This window comes from Zosterops lateralis, assembly GCF_965231275.1.
Source record: "Zosterops lateralis genome assembly, chromosome: 2".
Classification (NCBI taxonomy): Eukaryota; Metazoa; Chordata; class Aves; order Passeriformes; family Zosteropidae; genus Zosterops; species Zosterops lateralis.
The window spans coordinates 87,916,437-87,940,520 of NC_139763.1; the positions used below are offsets into that span (position 1 = coordinate 87,916,437).

At 48.2% G+C, this 24,084-nt stretch overlaps 1 protein-coding gene across 1 annotated transcript; it reads left to right on the top strand.

Moving 5' to 3' along the window:
• Positions 1-9,015: 9,015 nt before the first annotated feature.
• On the top strand, positions 9,016-16,706 carry LOC310906197 (C-type lectin domain family 4 member A-like). Its single transcript, XM_083855258.1, has 6 exons — positions 9,016-9,341; positions 12,057-12,170; positions 14,477-14,575; positions 14,900-15,051; positions 15,279-15,406; positions 16,139-16,706. The coding sequence occupies exons 1-6, from the start codon at positions 9,275-9,277 to the stop codon at positions 16,284-16,286; spliced, it is 708 nt and encodes a 235-aa protein (XP_083711384.1). The 5' UTR covers positions 9,016-9,274; the 3' UTR covers positions 16,287-16,706.
• Positions 16,707-24,084: the final 7,378 nt, after the last annotated feature.

Genomic DNA, 24,084 nt, shown 5'->3' on the forward strand with positions numbered 1-24,084 from the left:
TCTTTCTCCAGAGCAGAAGAATTTTCAGATTAAGTTCACCTAAGGGAAATGCTGGGATATACTCCTGTTTGTGCATAAAGAAGCACAGAAGACTGGGAAACAGTACATGAGAGAGAGCTTAGTCCTGTGTGGAGATCTCCCCAGGCCCTGTGCCTTTCCTCACAGCAAGACCTGCTAGAATACACAGCTTGGTGAGTCCTGTGCAAGTTTTCCCTTTCTTCCAAGTGGGAGACAGACTGTAGCACATAGAAAGAATCAGGAAACAAGCGTCAAAGGGAAGATCCCAGTTTTGTCTGGTATTTGGTCGTCAATTCTTCTGTGGGAGGTGTAGTTGAGGTGGGATATATTTCCCTGCCCCTTCTTCCATTAATTCTATTCTATGTTCTGTGACTTGGTAAAACTGTTATTACTGCAGCCACACAATATGAATTGCAGACACAAACCTGCCAGATTTCACAGAGCTTTGGTGCTGTGTTTGGATTCCTGAAGAAATGGAGAAGAGCTGTACATTGGAGGAAATCAAACAAAAACCAAACAGGAAACCAAAACCCCCAAAGTCTTCCTGAGCTTTGATAATGAGGTAAAAGGATCTGAATCTGAGCTCATCCTGCTAAATCAGCATAAACCTACAAGGTTCTAGGAGGATGAACAATGGGTCTGTTAATGTCTGTAAGCAGAGCACTGTGGCCCAAGTGGTTAACACACATTGTAATGCCTCCAGGTCTAGGTAGTCTGATGAGTGCTCATTACATTATGTGAACAATAGACTCTCACTCTGGAGACTCTCTTTCTTCCAAGAAAATACTTCTGTCCATGCTAACAGTCAGGGAAAGCACTTTGCAGGATGACAACTTAATTTTGCCACCTGCCATTACCTATACCTGTAATAGAGCTGTGGTATGGGGATGGACATTCCTTGAAGCTGAGCATAGGAAGATCAGCCAGCAACAGCTGGACCATGTAGTGGCTCCTGACCAGAGCTATGTTTTCCAGTCACTGCTGGGATCCTTCGGTGGACTTCTTGCATCACTTGTGTTTGGGGGCAAGCCAGGCACGTAATTTGCAATGAGTGGCCTGCTCTCCCTTTTCTTTCCAGGCATTGTAGGATGGCAGCTCCTGCCTGTTGAGGCAGAGGCTGCTGCCTTGCTAGTCGACGGGCTTTTCAAGCCTGGAAGCAGTCTGAAGAGACATTCCCGAAAAGAGGGAGCCCCCTGTAACTTGCAGCCTTTGTGCTGAGCCTTGCGGGTTAGGCACATACAGAGGTGTGGCTCCCTGCTCTCCCAAGCCTGGTCTGCGAGCCTGGCTGGGCTGGTGACACCCGCGAGCAGGCGTTGAGTTCAGTCTGACCCGTGAGCGTGTGCTGCCATCTGCTGCCGAATCCCTTTGTTGCGGGCTTCCCTGCAATCCCCGGGCTCAGCCACCTCTCCAGGGACTGGCTGGGGGCCCAACAATCGAGACGGTGGCGGGTGGGATGCAAGCAGACATCACCTGAGACCTGGCTAGCAATGGTGAGATGCTCTCTGAAAAGAAATCCAGCTGGTGATTTGTAGTTTGATAGTTTAGTAATGATGGAACTGGTGCTTCCAAATGCAGCCGTGTCCTGCTATTCTACTGCCCTCTGTGCTTCAGTGCCCTCATATACAAACACCGTAATGTAGGACTTGGAGCTGAGCTGTCCCAGGGAAGGCACACATCCCCTCTTGTGGTGGGTGTGCATACAGGTTTGGATGTCTGTTGTCTTTAAAGTTTGGCCCAAAGGAATGAAACCTCTCCTAGTATTTTTTTAAGTGGTGGCTAAGCACTCGTTCTTGAGTCCGAGTTTATAGTGTTATGCAAACTGTTGAAAGATGTGTGAGATGCTATGTTTGTAGTGCTACACAAACCTTCCTTTTGGTTAGCTGGCAGGGACAAGGAGTTGGATTTCAGTGAGAGGTAAGGGATAGGAGAGCATTTTCTTTGGAGAATATATGCTAAGTGGCTCTAGATACAGCTGTACATTTAGCCCAGAGTTAGGGGCTGCTGTCACCGGTATGTAAAGCTGAAGTCAATACCACGGGTACATGTACAAAGTGTGCTTGGAAATCACTCTTTTTGGGTAGAAAACCAGGAAAAGCCCTTATGCAGTACATCCCATCCCAGAAACAGAGTTACTGTAAGCAGATAACCTTCCCTAGATAGCCTGGCCAGCTCCAAAAGTAGTCCTGATTTGGGCAAGGTTTGAACAAGATACCTCCAGCCTGAAGTATTTCCTAGCACAACTTCTGTGCTCAGCTGTGCTGAGGTGGGTCCCATGCTGGGCCAGCAGTGTGGTGAGATGTCTGACGTGGGGTGGTTGGTCAGTGAAGAGGAACTCAGATCTGACACTCATCCTTCACCTCAGAAAGGGCAGAGGCTCTGCAAAGACCAGGATGGTGTGGTGAGCATGTCTTGTCCAGTCTTAAAATGCTAAATATGCAACTAACTGATCTGGATGCAGAATCTAAGAGACGTGGGCCATGACACTGCAGGCCAGCGTGAGTCATTGAGGAGCACTTTGCCCTCTTCATCAGCACCAGCCAGCAGGGAGTCAGCAGCAGGGGCCCTTTGCCCTCTGGGTCAGTGCCAGCTCTGTGCTGGAGGCTGGCACCCTGGAGTGCCATTTGCCCACCCTTTGCCTCCCTGTGCTGACTTCAGTGTCCTGGCATGGTAAAAGTGGGTGACACAGGCACCTGGAGAGTGTCCTCTTAAAATAAAAATAATAATAATAATAATAATAATAATAATAATAATAAAAATTATATATATATATATATCTTTCTCCATCTGACAGTGTTGACATCTGTGTAGTGGGGAGGTTCCTGCATACGGTTGAACCCCAAAGTTTGGGGCCTCCCTGCCTGGCATTAAAATTTTCCCATCATGTTTCATTGATGAGGTGCCAAGGAGTGTTTGGTTGAGCTGACTGTACTCCCTGGATTCACTTCAGCTTTCTACGGCTGTTTTCAGGTAGTTTTTGCTTTGTCCGGTCCTGACTGGACACATGGGATGGCTGCTCTGGAGGCAGGTGGTGTCCCCTCACTCATGGCTGGCTGTCACAAGTTGGGCTGAGAGGCTGCAAATGGCCTGCAGAGCAACCTTGGGTGCAGGGTAAGGGGCAGCACAGGCCATTTGTGGTCTTCCTGATAAATCTATCCTTGAGGATAGGAGGGGGCAAGGGAGCTCTGCAGCTCTGGGGAGGTCTGTGCTGCTATTCCAATAGCACCTGCTGGAACAGCCTAACCAGTACAGTTCTCCCCAGAACCTCACTATGAGAATGTTTTTTACTGCATTCCACTTACATGCATGGAGAGGGTGTGGAGGGAAACAGTTTAGGTTCCAATAAGAGTGGCCCTAAGGTTACAGCATGAGTCTGGGTGACCTTATGTGACAGCCCCATACTTGATTGGTGACAGTGGTTGTTTTCCATTTTTTGGCTTTTCTTTCCACTTCCCTCATTCTCCCTTCAAGAGAGGGAGATCATGTGCATTCACCTCACTGGGCAGAGTAGCCAAACTGAATTCAAGGCTGTGGAGATCTGTGTGATCCTTAGAACTGGAAATGAAGCATGAAGAATTGCTTCTGTGGAGAGGTGTTACACAGCCACAACTTGTGCATGTGAATTCCATATGCCCACTCTAAGAAGGTAAACTCCACAGCCCCACCTCTGAAAACAGGCCACTGGGGTCTGACCAGGACTTGGATCTGGCCCAGGTTTGAAGTCAGATGTGTTGCTGTGGCAAGCAACTGCAGTATCTAGTTCTGATCTCCAACAATTTATAGCCTTGAGACTTGCTACTCAGGTCCAAAAGAGGAAGGAAACAAAGGTGTGATATTTCCAGTAGTGGCCTGAAACAATGCTCTGGGGTAACTGCATCTGAATGCGCCCTTTGTTGGCTTTGGTTTGGTAATCTGTTAATTGGGGGAAATAAATAAAACATATCTTTGCTCTTCTGAAGAAAATCCTCTGTTAATGCTTCATGTAAGGAGGCAGGCTGGGGCCTCTTGTCTCTTTGAAGATTCTCTGGAATCATGTTCTGATTCTGGATCATCTTTTTCTTTCTCTTATTCCTTCCTTTACACCTGAGGGATGTTGGTAACTTACCATCACACTAGAGTGAGCACACGACTTTCCCAGTTCTCACTGAGTTTGAGCTCCCGCAGCTCAGGTAACTTTGGGACATGATCTCTTCTGCTTGAAACCCTCAGCATTTTACTAAAACTTGGCAGGGATGTGGCCGGGGGAGAAATGCACAAGCTGGTTTTGGGAGGAATGTTTCTTTTCATCACTCCTACTTTTCTTTTGTTCCCCTGTGTTCTGCATGGTACTGTAACCATAGCATCTTGGGGAGCTGCTGATCTCTGGCCAAGTATTCGTGTCACGCTGGGTGGTTCTGCTCAGGATTTCGTGTCTTTCTGCCGACTCAGGCCTGCCTGTGGTGAAGTGCTGCCACCTGCCAGAAACTTGTGTGGCTTCACAGTGCTTCCTTCTGTTTAATCCATCCCACTCATTGCTGTCACTCCTTTCCCACTGCCCAGTATTGTTCAGTACTTCCCTGTTTCCTTTTCACCCCTGATTGCTCTAATGTCTTTTTCCTGTGCTTTCACAGCTCCATATAAGCCATTTTTTCCCTTGGTCTCCTAGTAACCTGTATGGAACCCTGGTTCACCTTCAGTCATTAGAGGGGTTGACTCCCTTCCAGAAGAGGTCTCTTCTCCCTGCAGCTCTGGGCTGTGTCAGCCTTGGCTGAGAAAAGCATAGAATGCCTTTCTCTCACATCCCAGGAGGCTGCTGTGCTCCCACACTGTGCCCTGGAGCAGTACAAACTGCAGCATCCTACCTGTCCTTTCCCTAACCAGTTCCATGCAGCAGGGTACACAATGGGATTGCTTCTTGCTAGACTCTCTCTAACCAGCCAAATCCCTCAGGAGCTCTCAAGGAGCTCTTGCTGCCTGAGTGACTTTGATTTGTTATCTGACATCCCTTATTAACTGCTCAGTATCAGGCCTTGGGTCCCCATCCTCCATGTTCCAGTGCCTTTTTATGCTCTTCCCTTGGCTGCTCTGCTCCATAGCCTTAATCCTTGAAAAGGAGCAAGGTGGTGTGGAGAGGGAAGACCAAGGAGGTGGCATATATTCACTTTTGATGCTCTTCTCACCCAGGTGTAGGGATACAAAGCCTGGATTTGGTTTAGGCTTTTATCTAAGTCACCTGGAAGTCTGTGCTGGCTACAAGTGCCATAAGAGCAGGTGATGCCAGGACTGTAGGCAAAGACCCACAAGAGGCAGGATTTCCTTACAAGAATTATACTGACTCTCCCCAAAGTATATCATACTCATACACATGTCCATCAATTAATTCTTTTTTTATATTAACCTGACCACTATAGATGTCAAACCTGTAACTTCCTAAATCTGCTGAGACTTCTCCCCTCCCCCTTCTTTGGTGGTTCCCTGCCACCCTTGGATTTGCTGATTAAAAGATAGTTTAAGGTAAAGGCAACCCACTGCTCTTAGCAACTGTTTTACCTTTGAATTTCCTGAGAATCTCTGGGACCACCTTGCCCAGACCTGATAATTCCATACATTTTGCACAATCACTTTTCTTTTGGACAGATCCTTTGGTTTAGTCACACACAAACCAGAGTTCTTGTGGGTGAATTTCACCAATTTATTCTGTTGTGATAAATAATTAACTTAGCTTTGTTTTGATGTCATTGTGTTCTCTGACTGCTTATTTCATGCCCTGGTCTTCAGGTGCCCTCAAGGCAACATATCAAATATAAAGGGTTCAAGGAAGTTCTGACCTTTGCTTTATCATGGTTTTGCACTTACTGGAGGTAACACTCATTTCAATTTCCTCATTTGGCTGCAAGGTCAGGTGGTTGAAAAATGCATATTGAGAATCTCTTTGGGAAATAATTTTAGTCATGTCAGCTTCATTTTGCCTTTTGTCAAATCTTCTAAAGAGGGTCTAGGTATTTGGGTGGCCAATGTGATGTCCCTGTGTAACCTCCGTGTCACTTGTGATGACTCACAAGCCTTCAGCTTAATTCCCTCAGCTGTCCCTCTCTATTCAAACCGGCTTGTAAGAAGTGTGTCACTTCCCCGCAACTTCCATCACAGCTGTGGTAATTTTAAAAGTGGGATTTCTTTGGAACGTGTGGGGTCACAGCTTTAGGATTCAAGTCCTAGTCTTTGCCTATAAATTTGAATTTAACTCCTCAGGTTCAGCTGGATTTTCAAAAGAAGTAAGGCATGTGCAATGGCACTGTTTCATCTGCACACATGGACCTACTTGCTAAATTGGGTGATCCTGGCTGTAGGGTGAAAGGCTTGCAGATACTACCTTATTCAAACCTCACTGATAGGTAGGGGAGAAAGAGCATTACTGCCTCTGCTGCCTTCTCTTTGGGCCAGGAACAAATGGTGCCCATGGAGCTTGCAGAGCAACTGGCAGCTGGAGCACAAGTAAGGAGGGAAAACATAATTGTGAGAGTCCCAGAAAGGAGCTGGGACTTGTGAGGCACATGGAAGCTGAGAGCATGGGAGGCACCTGGCAGTGTGGGGTAGGGCTGAGCTGAAAGACATCTGTGGGGAAACGCAGGTATTGTGGGAGGACAAGGGAGTGAGCAGAACGCAGGAAAAGGGGGAAGGGAGTTACTGAGGAACAGCAGTGAGAGTGCAGGGAAGCAAAGCATGAGTTTTGGGGGGGGGGTTAAGCAAGATTTTTTAAAAATTATTTTGTCAGCACCACAACTAACTGCAGGGTCCAGTCGTTCCTATCTCCCACTCATTTACATGCCATCAGTGCATATGAAATTCAAAGGACAAATTTTGCCCTCAGGAATACCATGTGAATGTTGTTACACATTGGCTTGGCACTGCATCCTATGGAAGTATGATTCAGGGTTGAATTTTGATAGCACGCAACAGATCTGATGGCTGACAAAGAAGAATTGAGGTGTCTACTGATGTTTGAGTGCAGTCCAATGGAATCTAATAAAAAGAGTAGCTAGAGCCTGAATTTGCATTTGAAATGTCTCGGCTGTGTTTGGAGATGTGTTTCAATGGAAAAAGCTCATAAAGCTGCTCTGTAACTTCCTTCTCTGTCTGCTGATTGTGTTTCCTGTTACTTTACAGTGGAAATCTTGAAACTCTGCCAGGAAGTAAGCCTCTTCCCCACAAGACTGGGTCTGCTGAGGCTTGGTTGGGTGGGACAGCAGGAAGCACGCAGAGGATTGCTCTGAATTCTCAACTAGAAATTTGAGGGCTTAACTAGACTTCAGCAGACACTTAGAGAGACTTAATTACAGTGAGAGGGCCAAGACTGAAGACAAAGGATAGTGCTGGAAGGATGTTGGAAAGAGAAGCAAGGCAGCATGCTTGCTTGAGGGACCAGGCTTCTCTCGTGCAGCTGTTCCTATTCTTGTGTAAATGTCACCCTCTTTGCACGCAATACATAAAGGAGAAGTAAAGTTAGCTCAGGACACACAAGACACAAGGAGGGTTCTTGGTAAAGACATCCAGTTACATATGCCCCACTCTGTTTAGGGGCAATTCTCCATAATCTGAGTTCAGATTCCCTTTACCTTTTGCCATATTGTTCTCCTCTGTTGCCTGGTGCGTGTTCTTCCTTCTACAGCCCTATCTCAGCTCCAGCTCTGCTCTGGTTACCCTCTGTGCTCTCTGGATGTCCTCTGGGCATCTCATTCTGCTCTGCCTTAAGGGAATTCCAGCTAGCCAAACTAGCCAGCTTCTTCCTTCTGGTTGTTTTGGAGACCTTGTTGTGTCTTTTCAGTACTTAGAGGGGGCCTATAAGAAAGATGGAGAGAGGCCTTTTAACAGACCCTGTAGTGAGTGGTAGGATAAGGGGTGATGGGTTTAAACTGAAAAAGCCAGATCTGCATTAGATATAAGGAAGAAATTCTTTACAATGAGAGTGCTGAGGCACTGGAACAGGTTGCCCAGAGAAGTTGCAGATTCCCCTTAATTGAAAATGTTTAGGGGCAGGTTGGAAGGGGCTTTGAGCAGCCTGATGTAGTGAAAGATGTCCTTGTCCATGGCAGGTGGGCTGGAGAAGATAGTCTTTGAAGGTCCCTTCCAACCCTGAACCCTCCTCACCCTGCCTGACTTATTGACATCTGTTCTCAGAAGTCTTTCTGATTTAGAATGTATCTCAGCAGCCATTTCTCTTCTCTCTTTTCAAGATCTGCTCCAGCTTGAAATCAGACTAAGCACTGACACTTTGCCCAAGATAATATCAGAGGTCTTTACCAGAAAGCAGCTCAGGGAGATAAATGACAGTGTTGGAAAAGTAGCAGAAAAATGTAAACCATCTCCTTTCAGCCTCTGAAATAGAGCCTGAAGCAAGCACTTCTCTGGAACTCCCACAGGCTGTGAATCAGGTTTTAATAAAAAAGTTTCTGTGTGTACTCTTCCCAGTAATCTCTCACACCATCAACACATTTTTTTTAAAATTCCACTTTGCTTATTCTCCTCCCTGACCCCAGCCTGATCTTTCTGTTTCTTCATAGATAGATCAACTTCTGATTATTTTTATTGCTCTGTCTAAGGCTGCAACTCCTCAGTCTCACTTCTACAGGAACATCTCCTAGTCTGACATTTGTTCTAGTGCTAGCTTCCAACTGGGACTGGCTTTGAAGAATGAGACATAGTTGAGACATTTGATGTAGAAAATGCAGCTTAACCACAAGGGACAAATAGGGCAGAATGCATTTTGTACTGTACTGCAGGTTAAACTGGGCTAGGACCCGTGATAGCTGCAAATGTGAAAGCAATGGTAGAATTACTATCAGACAAAGAAAGGCATGAAAATATGGGGAAGATAGTTAAGTGAGAAAGTTAAAAAGAGGAAAAAAAACCAAACCCTATAGATGTCTTGAAAAGGAAGCCTATCAGCTGAGAATCTGATATGGGGAAGGAGTGCAACTTCCTTTTCAATTGTTAGGTTCTCGTTTTTCTTTTATGTCTCAAAATCTTCCATAGTGCCAGGGCTGATTTCCTGGGCTAAGAAATTGAAAATGTCTGTGGAGCATTTCTGAGCTCCCAGGAATTCTCAGGTTATCACCAGTGCTTCCAGTGTTCAGCACCGCCTTCTTTGATGGGCAGAGGGTGAATGAACGGATGGGAAAGGCTCAGTAACCTACTTGTGTAGGTTCCACCTCCTTTGGAAACAAGGAGCTAAGAGGACCACCTTTTATGTGGCAAAACTAAGTCAGGGTCACAGTGTGATTAAATGGCATCAGAAATTACCTACGCTGAGGTGAAGTTCAAAAATGAATTACCGGCTCCAGTGGTCAAAGGTAAGGAATTAATTGGTTATTTGGGAGAAAGGGAGCTGGAGGGAGCGGGGCTGAAAAAGAGGGAATGAAGATCTTTCCTTCTGTGACTCTGGTTTCTACCTGATCCTGATGGAATGGTGCAAAAAAAGGGAGCTAAATGATTAGGAGACTGAAGGAATTTTGAGATAAGAGTCTTGAGGAACATCTCCAAGAGGAAAGGTGAATGGGAGTAGAAACATGAACAAGAATGACTACTGGGAGCACAACCAGTAGGTTTCAAATTATCATTTATTAAGAATACGTTTGGGCTCCCTCAGTACCCTACATGTTTTATAGTCTCGAAAGAGTAATTTTTGGACCATGTTGAGTACCAACAGTAGAGAATGTGATTTATTACAAGCCATCTGATCTGTCCCAAAGCTGGAGGGGCTCCCAAAGCAGCAAACAAGCCCAAATCCTGGCTGCTCTTGCCTCTGAGTGAGACTACAGATTGCTGCTTGTGGAGAGGGTAGCAGAATTAACGTGCCTGCTTATAGCAGAGCAGTCAATTGTACTCTGTAGCTTCATGAGAAGTGGCACTGCCTGCAGAAACATAACCCCATTGCCCATGGCTGATTGAGAAATGGTTCTTAGAGAAGAGAGACTTTAAAAAACTTGAACACCCTGAAATACAGAGAAGAATAATTATTTAAGATCTGGAGGGAGATCCAAATCTGTTATTGATGTCTTCCACTCCTAAAAAACATTTAATACACCAAACAATTTTTTTCCTATTAAAAATTACAGTGGTAAAATGGTTTTTTTACAAGACTTCATGCAAATTTAAGGCATATTCTGGTTAGCATGTACTCTCTAGTCAGTATGCCACAAGTAGGAACCCATAGAGATGTTCTGTGTAAGACTCACTGCTTCTGCCTGACATATGAGACCCTACACAACAGCAGGTTCCACGGCAATAAAAGTATGTGAGCATAAATCAACTAAGAATATTTTTAAAAATGAAATAAATAATTGCTGCTGCCTAAGGATATTAGCTTGTCTATTTACAGCTTTACCTCAGTTTTAAAATCCCAAACAGAGCAGGCATCAGTTCCAGGTTTTTCCTTGCCTGCTCTGAGGCATGAGTCATGGAAATAAAGAGTGTGCATAGTCCTGTCTGACTTGAAAGCTCACTGTTTTCAGTGCACCAAGATTAGTTGGTTCTGGTTGTAGTTAGCATTTCCACTGTGGTGAGGTGGGGGTGGTGGAAGTTCCCCATTTTGTTCCAAATTATTATAAGACATAAAGTGTGTTGTGATCATGCTGGACATGTTACAGAGCACAGACCAGCTGTGGAAAGCATTTTGCAAGGAGCTCAACCCACTGAGTGTGCACAAGATTACAGCACTTCAGATGTGTTGCTGAGGTGCACAGCATGCAGTGCTCCCTGTGCCACTCAGGTCTGACTGGGCACAGGTTGAACAATCTCTGGATGTGCTGCACATCAGAAAAATCAGTTGGACTGGTTAGAGCTGTTTCTGAAGTAGGTGGCTGGACTCCAGAACATGAGGGGGTTCCTTGTTTTCACTAAGGCAAAAGCTCTGGCTGGATAAACATGATTTGACCAGGGAAACCTGGACCTTGTCTGTCCACACATATTTTCTCTCCTGATGATGAAAGACAATGCCTTTAGCCCTGCAGTAGCAGTCTCTCCCGAGCTTTTGCAAAGTAGTCAGAAGACTTCCATGAAGAGCAAGTTTCTGACAGTCTTGCTTACTCGGCATGTCTGGCAGGCACATTTGGCTGCTGACAGACCTGGGAGCTTGATGCTGAACCATGAATGAAGGCTCTCTAAATCTTATCTTTAATAGCAGTCTCTTCTTTATTCTTGTCCTGCAGTGAGTGCTGCTATCACTTTACCCTCCAATTTTCCCTGGTTTGTATACCTGCCACAAGCCAGAACAATCCCCTAACACGTGTTTGCTTGTCCTTCCCTGTGACCCACTCTCCTGCCTGCTCCCAAACCTCCTCAGGACTGGCAATATCCCTCTAGACAAAAGTGAGGTCCTGGCAAATCTTAATCTGAGTACTTTACTCAGGCTGCTGGAAACAGCCCTCTCTTCTCCCCTAATATCCAGCATATCACAACCTAGTTTTATTACAGCAAATCTTTGAATCCTGGAAAGCAGTGATGGAAGGAAAAAATATATCTTTTAATCTCCCAATGATGATGTGCCATCATAGCCTTCCACATTTTTTGTCTCCCATCCTCACTCAGATTACAACACTCTTCTGCACAGGAACTCCAAAAAGCTAAGAAGGAACTGAAGCAGGCAGAAAACGTTTTCTGGGAAGAAGTCAACAGGAAATCTTCCTTTGTATATCTCAAGTATCATGGTTTGAGCGATGTTGCGTTTAGCAGCTTTGGGCTCAATCTAAAAAGACATTGTTTCAATGCAGATTTTGATTCCCTGTGAAGGGCTCACACCCAAACACCAACGATTATCATTTTTGGCTCACTGGGTGGGCTGGGAACACACTCACTGAATTTGACTTTTCTCCAGAAACAACAGACATTCCCTGCTCTGTCCCAGTCTGCCCTTCTCCCAAACCTTGTACCTTCCACATCAGAAATGAAATTCTCTTTTCCTTTGAGGAGCTCTCCCTTTAGTAGTACATCCTTGGTATGTGGACTGTGGACTGACAGATCCATTGTTGATTGTGGTGTCTTGTTTGGTGTGTTTCTGTCACTTTTAGTACCTCCTGAGAAAAAGAAGCCTGAGCACCATCCCCCGAAATACCCACTCTGGCTGCCGTGGTTGATCTCACTGCTGCTCCTCTTGGTGTGCTTTGCCCTTGTTGTTGTCCTTGGTGAGTATGTGCAGGAGATTACAAGGGACAGGTCTGGGGGAAGTGCTGGGAGAAGAGTAGAGAAACCATGGTTGATGGTTGTCTGGGCTTTGTGTAAGGTCTCAAGTTTTCCTGCCATGACTTTGTATATGTCTGCATACATCCCCCAAATCTTCCCTGAGGGCTTGTCAGTGTGCCCAGACTGCACATTCCAATCTTATATGGCCTTTTTGGAACTGTGGAACAATTCTCTACCTTCATTCCCCACAAAAAGAGAGCTCAGTTACATCTGTCAGATGGAAAAAAGTGGAGACAGAAGCACAAGTGTCTATACAAGCAGCTGAATCTGCACTTAGGCTCTCTAAGGTGCTTGGATATGCTTTGTGTCCTAGTGGAAAAAAAGGCTTCTCACAGTCCTGGTGTCTTCAGGATTAACTGTACAGTGCAGCTAATAAACTTTTTAGGGTTGATTGCAGAATAATTCATTAGAGGTTATTCCTGGACATGCTGTTTGTGAAGATCGTGATCATTGTTTCACTCTCATTTCCGGTTAAAGATAATTCATGGCATGTTTGCACAAGTTGTCAGTAACCATGATGGATTCTGGAAGAGGCATCTTACTGTGATGAATCACTGACTTTCCTTTTGCTGCCCTTAGTGTCTGAGCCCCAGAAGTTTGTATTGCTTTGTTCCCAAATGTGTAACCTTCCACAGTACTCAGCCAAATGGCTGAGGAGTTTTGATACACAATGGAAGGTTTAATTTTTAGTGAAAATTTAATTATCCAAGCTAATTGACACTACAAAGGATTTTGGTTTAGCAGAGTGATACAGCATTTAAATCAAACACCAGCTCAAATTGCATGTAGCAGAGAGTGGCCACTGCAATGCACAGATGGATCACAATACAAACATGGTTTTAATTGCTGGTCATACAAGCATGGAATCATAAAATCATTAATGTTGGAAAAGGCAGCTCAGGTCATGTTTAATTCGCTAACCAACCACTGCCAAGCCCACCACTAAACTGTGTCGCCAAGTGTCACATCTACTTGTATTTTAAACACTACTGTGAATGGTGACTCCACCAACATCTCTGGGCAGCCTATTCCAATGCTTGGCCACCTTTCAGTGAAAAAAATTTCATTAATATCCAAACTAAATCTTCCCTGGCAAAACTTCAGACAATTTCCTCTTGTCGTGTTGGGTGTTGCATGGGAGAAGAGGTTGACCCCCACCTGGCTACAACCTGCTTTCAGGGAGCTGTAGAGAGCAATAAGGTCACCCCTGAGCCTCCTATGCTTCAGGATAAACACCACCAGCTCCTTTAGCTGCTCCTCACAGGACCTGTGCTCCAGACCTGTCCCCAGCTCCATTGCCCTTCTCTGGACATATTCCAACACTTCAATATCCTTCTTGTTATGAGCGGCCCAAACTGGACATAGTTCTGCAGTATGCTCCACAGCAAAATATTGAGTATCCCCAAATAACAAGACAAAATAGCAGAGTTAAAACCAGCTCAGTTCAATGCTTTCTTCAGGTCTGTTTTTGTTGTTCATTCAGTTCCCTACACTTTATTGGCAATGGGGGTGCTCAGCCAGGCACTGCCCTTGCCCATCTCCTCTGAGCCTTCCTCCATTACAGCAATTCACTAACCAGGCACTGGAGCCACTACGATTGTTCTGCCCATGAGTAGAAATAGTGATAAATTAAATGACTGAGGAAAATAGACATCTGGATTGTCAAGCACACCCTGATCACCTTCAAATCCATACTCCTGAGTCTCAGAGTTACTAGTAAATCTTTAGGACTGTGGCTCTGCCTGTCACAATGCACTATTCTCCACACACACTGGTAGCTGGTAAGTCCCTGGAGTTTATGCTGCACCCTGGTTTCAGCAGCTCCAGCTGTATGGGATTACCTTCCCCTGCACTGTGTGTTGCTGATGGAGCAGGCCCAGCTGATGGGGACTCCTCCAAATGCCTGGTGATGTGGAGTTTAGGAAGAGACCAAGTGTGGCAGTGAGAGGCTGCTCTGTAGACTGGCAGCTGGGCTGTAGGTGTGTGCAGGGCAGAGTGCAGAGTGCCTGGCTGGGGTCAATCCTGCCCTGTGTGCCATGTGCTTCCAGGGCTCCTTCTGCTGTAGGACTTGGAAGAGGGTCTCCTTCTGCCTGGGAAGGAGCTGTGCCCCTGCTTTGGGCCAGGAGAGGTGACAGCTGGGACAGTGCTGGGTGGGGAAATGGTGGAAGGAGAGTCAAGGGGCCAGAGATGCTGTGTGAGGGACTGGGAGGAAAGGGGTAATCCTGCTGCCTTTCCTCTCCCTTGGCAGTGGTTCCCTTCCACCACAGCAGTGACCAGCCCTCAGCCCTGCAGCAGCAGCAGCAGTTCTCCGAGTGGAAGTGTGACTCAGCGGTGCCACAAGGCAGAGGTCAGTACTGGCAATGTCCCCTCTTCACTGGGCTAAAGGCCTCAAGGAGGCTGTACCAGGACAAGTCAAACAACATCACCCAAAGAACTTTCTCCACACCTGAGATCCCCTTCCAAGGATTAGCACAGCTCGGGGTACACAAAGCTCACTGGTCATACCCCAAAGCAATGGGAAGAAAGGTCTGCACTATCCCTGTTTTTTCCAGTACATTCTCTCAGGAAAAGGCACCAAGGAGCACATGAGAACTGCCCCTGGAAAACTGGGATCTTTGCAGTCACCATCTCTTGTTAGTGGCCTTCATCTCTCTGTCCTCTCCCTGCACAGACAGAGGCTGGACGTGCTGCCCAAAGGGCTGGAGAAGGTTTCAAAGAAGCTGCTATTTCCTGTCCACTGATAAGATGACCTGGGCTGAGAGTGTGCAGAACTGCACTGGGATTGGCTCCCAGCTGGTGGTGATCAACAGCAAGGCAGAGCAGGTAGGTGCTCAGGGCTGAGAGAGGGACCCAGCAGGCAGAGACACAGGGCTGGGCCCTGGAGGGGACTCTGAGCCCCTCCTGGTCCTGCAGGGAGGGGGAATGCCCTGTCTGCATCTCTGCAGCACCAGCCCCTCCTTCTGCCTCCAGCCCCACCCCACAGGGCCTCCTGATGCCTCCCTGTGCTCAGTCCTGCCCCTCATGGATGTTGCACTCTCTCTGATTGACAGGTTTTCCTCTCTGAGCACATCAGACAATCTAAAGACCCTAAGCCAGACAATTTCTACATTGGTCTGTTTGCAGAGAAGGTGGGCCAGTGGCAGTGGGTGGACAAGACTCCATATAATGGGACAGCAGCGTGAGTATCTCTGGATGAAGAGGGTCTGATGTGACTCCTGGTAGGGAAAAAATGTAGGAGAGACGTGAGAGGTTCAGCTGGTGCATGAGAGGGGGCTGTCACCATTGTGAGAGATTGCTTCCTTGTGAGAGATCAAAGATACAGCAGGAGAGGGCTGTGTAGGACACCAGGTTCACATGGCCCCATCTGTGCTGGGTTTTGGTTATGAATTAACTCCCTGTGACATGGAAGTCACTCCTGGAGGCACAGAAAATCTTCAACCTGCTGGCAGCAAGAGCCCTTCAGAACCCTGATGGACCAGCCTAGCCTGACCTCCATTCACTGCCCTTGCCTGCACAAAATGGCCTCTGGTGAACTGCAGGGAAGGAGATGGGGCACAGGGAGAGAGCACCAGGACTGTCCTTGCTGTGTCTTCTTCTGGAGAACAAACTTGCCCTGGAGGCCAACACGGGCCTCTGCTGGGTGTGAGGTGCATGGGGTGAGTGCTGGTGATCAGTTCCCCAGCAGGATGGAGCCAAGCCCTGATGTGCTGGAAGGCTGCGGGAGGGAGGCAGGTTTCCATGTGACACTGGTGCCAGTGGGATGTGGAGTGGGAGCAGGGGAACTGCTTCTGTCCATCAATCAGCACTGGGAATTTCTGTCTCTTCCCTTCAAGTCTTGCATGCAGTGATTCCTTTTCCAGCAGTGCTTTACAGTGCACACTGAGGAGTAACAAGCCTCTCTCTGTCCCAGGTTCTGGCGAAAAGGAGAACCAAGCGATGTCCCTGTTGAGAACATCACTGTAATGCATGTGCGTGAACAAAGTAACAACAACTGGAATGACGTCAAATATGATTCCATCCATCATCGGATTTGTGAAGCTGCAGCAGTAACTGTGTGATGGAAATATCCCTGTCCTGAGTCAAGCTGGGAGCTGAGCAGTGACCTGGGAACAGCACTGGCTGTGCTGGGAGGGGTGGGGAGCCCTGACACATCCTCACTGTGCAGACTGGGACCATGTGTGTGGAAATGAAATGAGCTTTGTCCAGCATCCCCAGTGCATGTGGTGGCTCAGGGAACACAGGAAGGCTCAGGCTCATCAAAGCAGGTCCTGTGTTCTTGTGTCCTCTTCTCTCTGACTGGGTCCAGGAGCCTCTGGCTGGAAAGAGATGGACTTGTCCAGGAGGAAGACACAGGACTGGAAGACAGATATCCAGAGATTCAATGTCCTTTGTCTCCTTGGGCAGAGCTGTTTGCTGTTTGTTGAGTCACACACAATGTCCTCTAGCTGTACTGGTTTTGCTGAACAAATTCTGAAATCTTCGACAATAAGAAATACAACATTCCACCAATGAAGAAAGGCCATGTCTCTGTATCTCTTTTATTCCCCCATATCTAGGCGGGAAAGGTACAGTCCTGGAATCATGGAATGGTTTGGGTTGTATGGAACCTTTAAGGATCATCTGTTTTCAACCTTTAGGTCTTGAGCAGGGACTCCTTGCACTAGACCAGGTTGCTCAAAGCCCCATCCAGCCTGGCCTTGAACACTTCCAGGGATGAACAGCTTCTCTGGGCATCCTGTGCCAGTGCTTTACAAACAAAAATGAATTTCTTCCTAATGCCTACTCTGAACCTGCCCTCTTTCAGTTAACCCCATTTCCCTTTGCCTTATCACTCCATGCCCATGTAAAAAGTCCCTCTCCAGCCTTCTTGGAATCTTCCTGAAAGGCTGATATAAGACCAACCTAGAATCTCCTCTTTCCCATGCTGAACAATCCCAATTCATTTAGATTGTGGTCCAGTTCTGTCTCTAGCCTAACTACCTTCATCTCTGTGGCCCCTCCCTTTGGACTTGCTGCCATGGCAGAAACAAGCCACACTGGGCTTTCAGAGCCACCTGGAGGAAAATGTCCTCTTCCTGACCCAGAGCTGATCCCAGGCTCACCTGTAGCAGTAGCATTCCTGGAAATCCTCAGTGGTGCCTGTAATGGCATGGCCTGCCCAGGCCACGTCATGCTGCAGAAGAGGCTGAAGAGACAGGACTCCTGCTGCATGTGACATCCCATCCTGAACATCCCTGCCTATTGAATTGCCTTCATGTCCTGCTGTAGACCATTGGACACCATGGATCTTCCTTTACTCCATCTCCTCCCACTTCCTGCCTCCTGTGTCCTCACTTCTTTTTCCTCAGGAAACACCAGGTGCCTGAGCTGCCCTGACCAAACAGTGCCAGCTGCCCACAGGGAATGCAGCTGGGTGTACAACTCCTGTCTGTGCACCTCTGTCCTACCTGTGAAAGTGAATCCTCTCTGTGTCCCAGAGAGAGAGGGGAATTCCTGATGGAGACAAGGTGCCCAGGAGATTTGGCTTCCTAATCCAGTGGGAGCAGTTGGATGAACAGCAGTGTGTGGTGGCTGCAGGTGCACATGCACAGCTGGAGGCAGCAGTGAGACACAGCGTGTAGGGACAGTAGGTACACATCTAGGGACATATGGAATAAAGAGGAGATAGACATGCAAAAATCCAAACAAATCAGCAGAGGCAGAAAGCACTGAGCCCAACTCCATCAGCTGCCTGCTCCTGTTCCCCTCCCTGGCAGCAGCAGGATCAAATCCTTCTGGCAGAACAAATGTCAGTTTACACCTATACAATGTGACTCTGCAAGTGAGGGTCTCTCCATCTAGACCTAGAAACCAGGCTCTGCAGTGCACAGCTTCTCCCAACACCAGCCTGGGGTGCTGGGCTTGGAACTGGCTGGAAAGGCCTGACTTGTCTGGGGTCTTTAGCACCATTCCCACGGGGTTCTGGCTTTTGCCATGCAGGACTCCCCTTTAGGTCTCCCCTCTAAAAGGGAAGACACGAGCAGGACAAGGAGCATGGCTTCTGCCACTGGATGATGACACAAACAGGCCTGAGAAGCTCCAGCTCCCAAAGGGAACTGCCACCCAACAGCTCCACAGCGAGATTGTCCAGCCAGCACCCACAGACCACCCCAAGCTGCCCAAAAGCCTCCAACTTCAGCTTGACTCACCCTGGCAACGTCCGGCGCAGTCCCACGCCGTGCTGGAAGCCCGGCCCTCTGGACAAATGAAGCCGGGCATACCCAGCAGTGGCCAGGAGGCTGCACCCCTGCTTACAGGGGGCTCAGCCACTGCCTGGACTGCAAAGTGCCCGGGACTCCAGAGCACTGGCCCCGACTTATACAGGGCAGCCCTGGTCCCCAAAGCCTACAGAGGCTCCTTCTCTCCGATTCCAGGGCACTCCCCACTAACGGGCGGGTGCCCCAAAAAGGCTGCCAGCTGAAGGGAGCACAAAGGCTCCCAGACCCACAGCCTGCTTACAGGCTGGTCCACACCCAGGGAGCCACAGAGCTTGGCCTTCCCCCACGGCCACAGGAACCAGACTCTAGAGGCAGGCAGTCGGGCTCACAGCCTAAAGCCGAGGGGCCGGGACCCCAGTGCCGAGGACAGAGAGGGCATATGCCCAGCTCTGCAACTCCTGGCCCCACACCTCTGAAAGGCCAGGGCCAGGGATACCCCCTTCATTACAGGAGTCCCTCCACCTGCCCACCGAGGCCAGGGGATGCACACAACACCACTTATGGGGCCATCCCCATAGCCCAGCACCACCAACAAGCACCACGGAGAACAGCCTCCAGCCTGTGCCCCACTTAGTGCTGGCCAGAGCCCTCCCACGGCACAGAACAGCAACACAGCCGTCTGCAGGAGCCCTGGGAGCCTCCTCAACAAGGCCACCAGGGAGAGCAGCCCAGAGCAGCACCAAAGGTGGCAGCACACCCTGCAGCACAGCACTTCTTCAACCTGCACCCTGACAAGGGCCTGGGAGCATTGCTTCCTGTCAACTGGCTAAAGCAGCCTCCCCAGCCCTGCTTACAGTGACCTGGGGACAAAGCCTGGCATGTGCCCCGAGCACAAGGCCAGCACACTGGCAGCCCACCAGCACTGTGCCAGCAGCAGAGGCACAGACCCAGGCCCTGGCTGCAGGCGGGTCATGGTGCCCACGCTGCCACTCAGTGGCTTTGTGCCCTCCTCAGAAAGCAGGGGCAAGGCCAGACACTTTCCCAGCCATGCATTTTGGGCACCTGCCTGTGGCTGCACAGAGCTCCTCTTTCTCTAGCTACACTGCTTTGTTTCTCAAGGGGGGCTACAGCACAAATGCACTTGCTCACTCGCACCAGCTGAGGGACGGGAGGACAGGGGAGGGAGGGGAAGACAGTCCCAGAAGAGGGAGCAACTTCCGTGCAGCCAACCTGCTCTAGGGAGCCATTCCTACCTACCATTCAGTGAGAGAGGAAAGCATCAGCCCCTGCACTGACGCCTTAAGTTTTAGCTTTCCTATTTGCCACATTCTACACGGCACTAGTATAGAACTCTGAACTTCATCTCAAGTGTTTGCAAGTCCTCCTCCCAGTTTAGTTAGACAAAACTGTCCTTTGCCAGCCTGAAAAGCCCACTGCAGTTTCAGGCCCAAAAAGTACAATCAACAGTGAGTTGAGGACAGCAATCTGGGAGGATGGGACTTCATAACCTGAAGCTGTCATTGGACAATTAAGCCCAATATGCAAATGAAGCAAAACTTCTAAAAGCGTGAAAACTCCAGGCTCTGAGTCCATCTTGGGTGGAGCCACAGCCAGGCTCTTGTACTGCCCAGGGTGTATCCTTTGAAGGCCTTTTTAAGAAATACCGACTTGATTCCTTTAACATTGTCCAGCCTCTGTTCTCAGTAGCCTCTCCAGGCATCAGCACTGCACTGCAGGGAGGGCACAGGGGCCTCAAGCAGCAGAGGCACTTTGGGGCTGGCACAGGGACAAAAGCTGTGACACACCCCAAGTACAGGGGATCACACTGGCCAGGGGCCAGCAGCAGGCAGAAAGCTGCTGGGGCTGGGGAAAAGCCCTGCCCTGCTCACAGGCTGGCTGGACTAGGGGCTGGGAGAGCTCCATTTCCCCTTTCAGGTGCAGAGACAGAGGCTCTCACCCTCCTTACAGGGCTTCCCCTCTCTCTGGGCAGCCAAAGGAGCACAACGGCAAAAGGCCAAGCACAGCAAAGACCCAGCCCTGCACACAGGGAGGTCACCCAGCACAAGGCCAGCCATGGCACCCTCAAGGTGCCCTGGCCATGCAAGGAAAGCCCTTTGCCCCGAGGGCCTCTCAAGACCCTTCTTCACCTCCAAGCTCCCTCTTGCCTCTCTGTTCCACTCTTGAGCTCAGAGCTGCTGCCATTCTTGCCTTGTTGTCCCATGGCTTCTGTCAATGGACGACCACACACTCAGGCCTGAGGAGCTCCAGCTCCTGTGCCTGGAGTGAACCACCACCACCCAACAGCCCCACAGACTGAGCCGGGAGCCATCCAGTCCCAAACATTAACATTAGGTCTTGCAAGTTGTTCCTTCTTGGAATTGTGTTTGGAACGATCCCTCCCTGATTGTGGGCACTCCTCAGTTCCCTCCCAAAGATAAGCAGAAGAGATTTGTATCTCGTTTTGCCATGGCTGTATTGTATTAATTTTCATGGAAGAGGTGTTTTTGCTAGCTTTATTATAGTCATTGTTGGTTGAAAACAATGCATTATACTACACTGGTTTTTATAGCATCTATACTGTTTAGAAAGGGATTCCGATTAAGGTATTTCTGTGTAGTTGTAATCATTAGAAATCATAAGTTTATATGAATACTTGTGGTTTGCAATCCTTTACCCCAAAGGATAGAATTGTATAAATGTTCAATTACACTTATAAAATCTTTCATGCATAAACCATTGGCGAATTCTGGGGCTACAACTGGATTATGCCACACACAGATTCTTCTCTGAGGAGTTTAGAAAACAAGGGGGTTGTTTTTGCACCTCATGCCTCATCAGGAGGGCTTTTCTAGTAGATTTTGGCTGCAGCTCCCACTCTACCCATAACAATACCCTTCTAAAGTATCCCAGGTTTTTAGCTAAAAATGTCACCTCTTTCCCTTTTAAATTATCCCAGATTTTCTGTCAAAGATGCTGCCTCTCACTGCTGTGTTACAACATATTCTCCCTCAAATGTGCTCATCTTTCCTCTCTAAATTACCCCAAATTCACCCATCGAAAAAGTGCTCATTTTTTTCATAGAAGTTAGCTCAGGTTTTCTGGCAAGAAAGTGACTTTGGCCCTCCAAAAGACTGCCACTGATTTTCCCTCCAAAACACCCCCTTAGCTGTGTCCTCTACGTCACCTAAGATTTTATCCCAAAAATATTTGTTTTCTGCCCCACACACTTCTTCAGATTTTTCCCTCCTAAATATCTCCTACAGATTAACTCAGATTTGGCTCCTAAAATGTTCTATACCTTAGAGATGCCTTTAAATTTTACTTTCATTCATTCCCTTGCAGATTACCTGAGATTGCACCCACAAAATGTTCCTTCTGGCCTTTAAAGTTTTTAAAGTTTTTAAACCTCAGGTTTTATCACAAAATTTTCTCTGCCTGCCCTCCCCAAATTACCTCAGACTTTTCTGCCAAAACAATTTTCTCCCCTAGGGATCCCCTCTGATTTTCCCACCAAAAACAGCCACTGCATGACCGCCACAGATTTACCACAGCTTTTGTTCCCACACCACTCAGTTCTACCCCAAAATTTTCATCCTGTGCCCCACAGGTGACGCCAGGGAATTCCAGCATTCCTCCCCTCTGAAGTTCCTGCTGCTCTCTGGGGAGTGTGAACTGTCCCCAGGGTTCACAGTTCTCGCCCACGGGACACAAGATCTGCCTCAGCACTTCCCCCCAAACTGGAGCCCCGCGTGGTCCCGTCACGGCCGCTGTCCGGCCTCCTCCGTATCTCAGCCCAGTGAAGTATTAACTTAGAAGAATTAAGGACTTTAGTTAAAATAGATATTGCTGAGGTAAGATAGATAAGCTTCCCTTTTGTTAATAGAAGCCGGATTTAAAGAACTGATAGATCATGGGGCCTGTCAAATTAGGCTTTTGCATCTTGAGTAATCAATAGACCCCATGAATACAATACAATCATAAATCAAACAGTCCTGGAAAAACAGGATTCAGCTGTCACTTAATGCTAAAGGTTAAAAAGTCAAAGAGAGGAAGACTCATCTTACTTCATCATTTTGTGACCCTGCCCCATAAAAAGGACCACCAACTCATTTCAAAGAACAAACTACCCATCGAATGGGATGTACCAGAGTTATGAATATGCATTTGTGTTTTGTGTATTCAATACTCCTGTACATAAAAGACCTTGTGATGATCTGTAAATTGCGTGTGTGTATTTGAGAGCGATCCCCGCACACTGCCCAATGTTGTAATAAACATACACTTTCTGACTTTAAACTGTTAGAGAGTCTTTGTCCGTCATAGTTGGATATCGGTATTAGATCAATATCCATATTTTTAAAATAATTCACATGGGGCTGCCCACATTCCCCCCTCAGGGACCCTCCTATGGTCTCCACGACCCACAGCAAACCTGCATCCCCCCCCTCAGGGACCCTCCTGTGCCCTCCACAACCCACGGCAAACCCGCATCCCCCCCCTCAGGGACCCTCACACCCCCTCAGTGGCACGCAGGGCATCTGCCACCACCTGAGTTACACATGCAGGCTACTCCGTATGGCTCTCAGAGACCCTCAGGGTGCCTCAGCTGAAAGAACTAAAGTTTAAAAAAACTCCTGAGTATATGTTAAAAGTCTAAAGTGTTAGAGCCTCTTAATTGTTGTATAATAAGTGTATTGATGTTTTAAATTATTTGTAATTATAAGTCCCTGTTGTGTGGCAGTGGGGGGCCACCGTGGGGGTGGGGCCCTGGGCCAGCCTGGGGTGCTCCTCCTCCACAGCAGCCCCCTTGCTGCTGTCTCAGTGAGGGCCAGAACAGAGCCACTGGAGCGGCATGGCACACAATCCCCCACGCCGTCAGAACTGCGAGACCCCCGAGCCGCCAATAACCAGCCTGGCCACGCGCCCCCCCATTGCCACGAGGCAGCCACCGCTGCTGTGGCGGCCCCAAGCCGGCCCCACGCCTTCACAGCCAGCGACCCCATGCCGCCACATGCAGCCCGCTAGTATGTAAATGAGAAAAACCCCAGTGTAAACTGGGACACTTTTAGAACCAAAAGTACCCCGCCAAAACAAACCAACGTAAAATCTGAACCCACAAAAGACAGTACTGGACTAGCTATGCCCTAAAGTGTTGATAAACAGTTTTTTGTATCTCGCTGTAACTTAAAAAGTGCCCGAGGGGAAAAATACCCCCGGAATAGCCCAGCAAAAGGTGAGCTCCTAGCACACCTGCGAGGGCAGGGCTCCTGGCTCTGCAGTAACCTGAGACTGCAAAGCCGAACAGACCCTCCTCCTCAAGGTGAACCAGGAAGGGCTGACCACCCCTCGAGCCACCCTTTTGAGAGCTGATCAATAAAAGCATTTTAAGAAGAAAAATACTATCTCCACCCATTTTTAACATCAGCGACACTCGAGGCACCTGCCTGCCCCTCAAGTGACATTTGTGTCCCCTTAGCGACATTCAGGGCACACACTGTTCTTTCAGTGACCCGCATGCCCTCTCAGCAGCACACAGGGCATTTGCCACCCCTCCAGTGACCCACCTGTCCCCTCAGAGGAACATGGGGCACCTGCCTCCCCCCAGATAACCCTCATATTCCCTCCAGAGGAAAACAAGTGGCATCTGAATCCTAAGTGG

What these genes read in the sequence shown, in the direction of transcription:
- LOC310906197 (XM_083855258.1), top strand. Translation starts at nt 9,275, where the DNA reads ATGGCATCAGAAATTACCTACGCTGAGGTGAAGTTCAAAAATGAATTA. An exon ending in TGCCCTTGTTGTTGTCCTTG is followed by an intron (nt 12,171 to 14,476) that starts GTGAGTATGTGC and finishes CTCCCTTGGCAG; the next exon opens with TGGTTCCCTTCCACCACAGC. An exon ending in TCAACAGCAAGGCAGAGCAG is followed by an intron (nt 15,052 to 15,278) that starts GTAGGTGCTCAG and finishes TCTGATTGACAG; the next exon opens with GTTTTCCTCTCTGAGCACAT.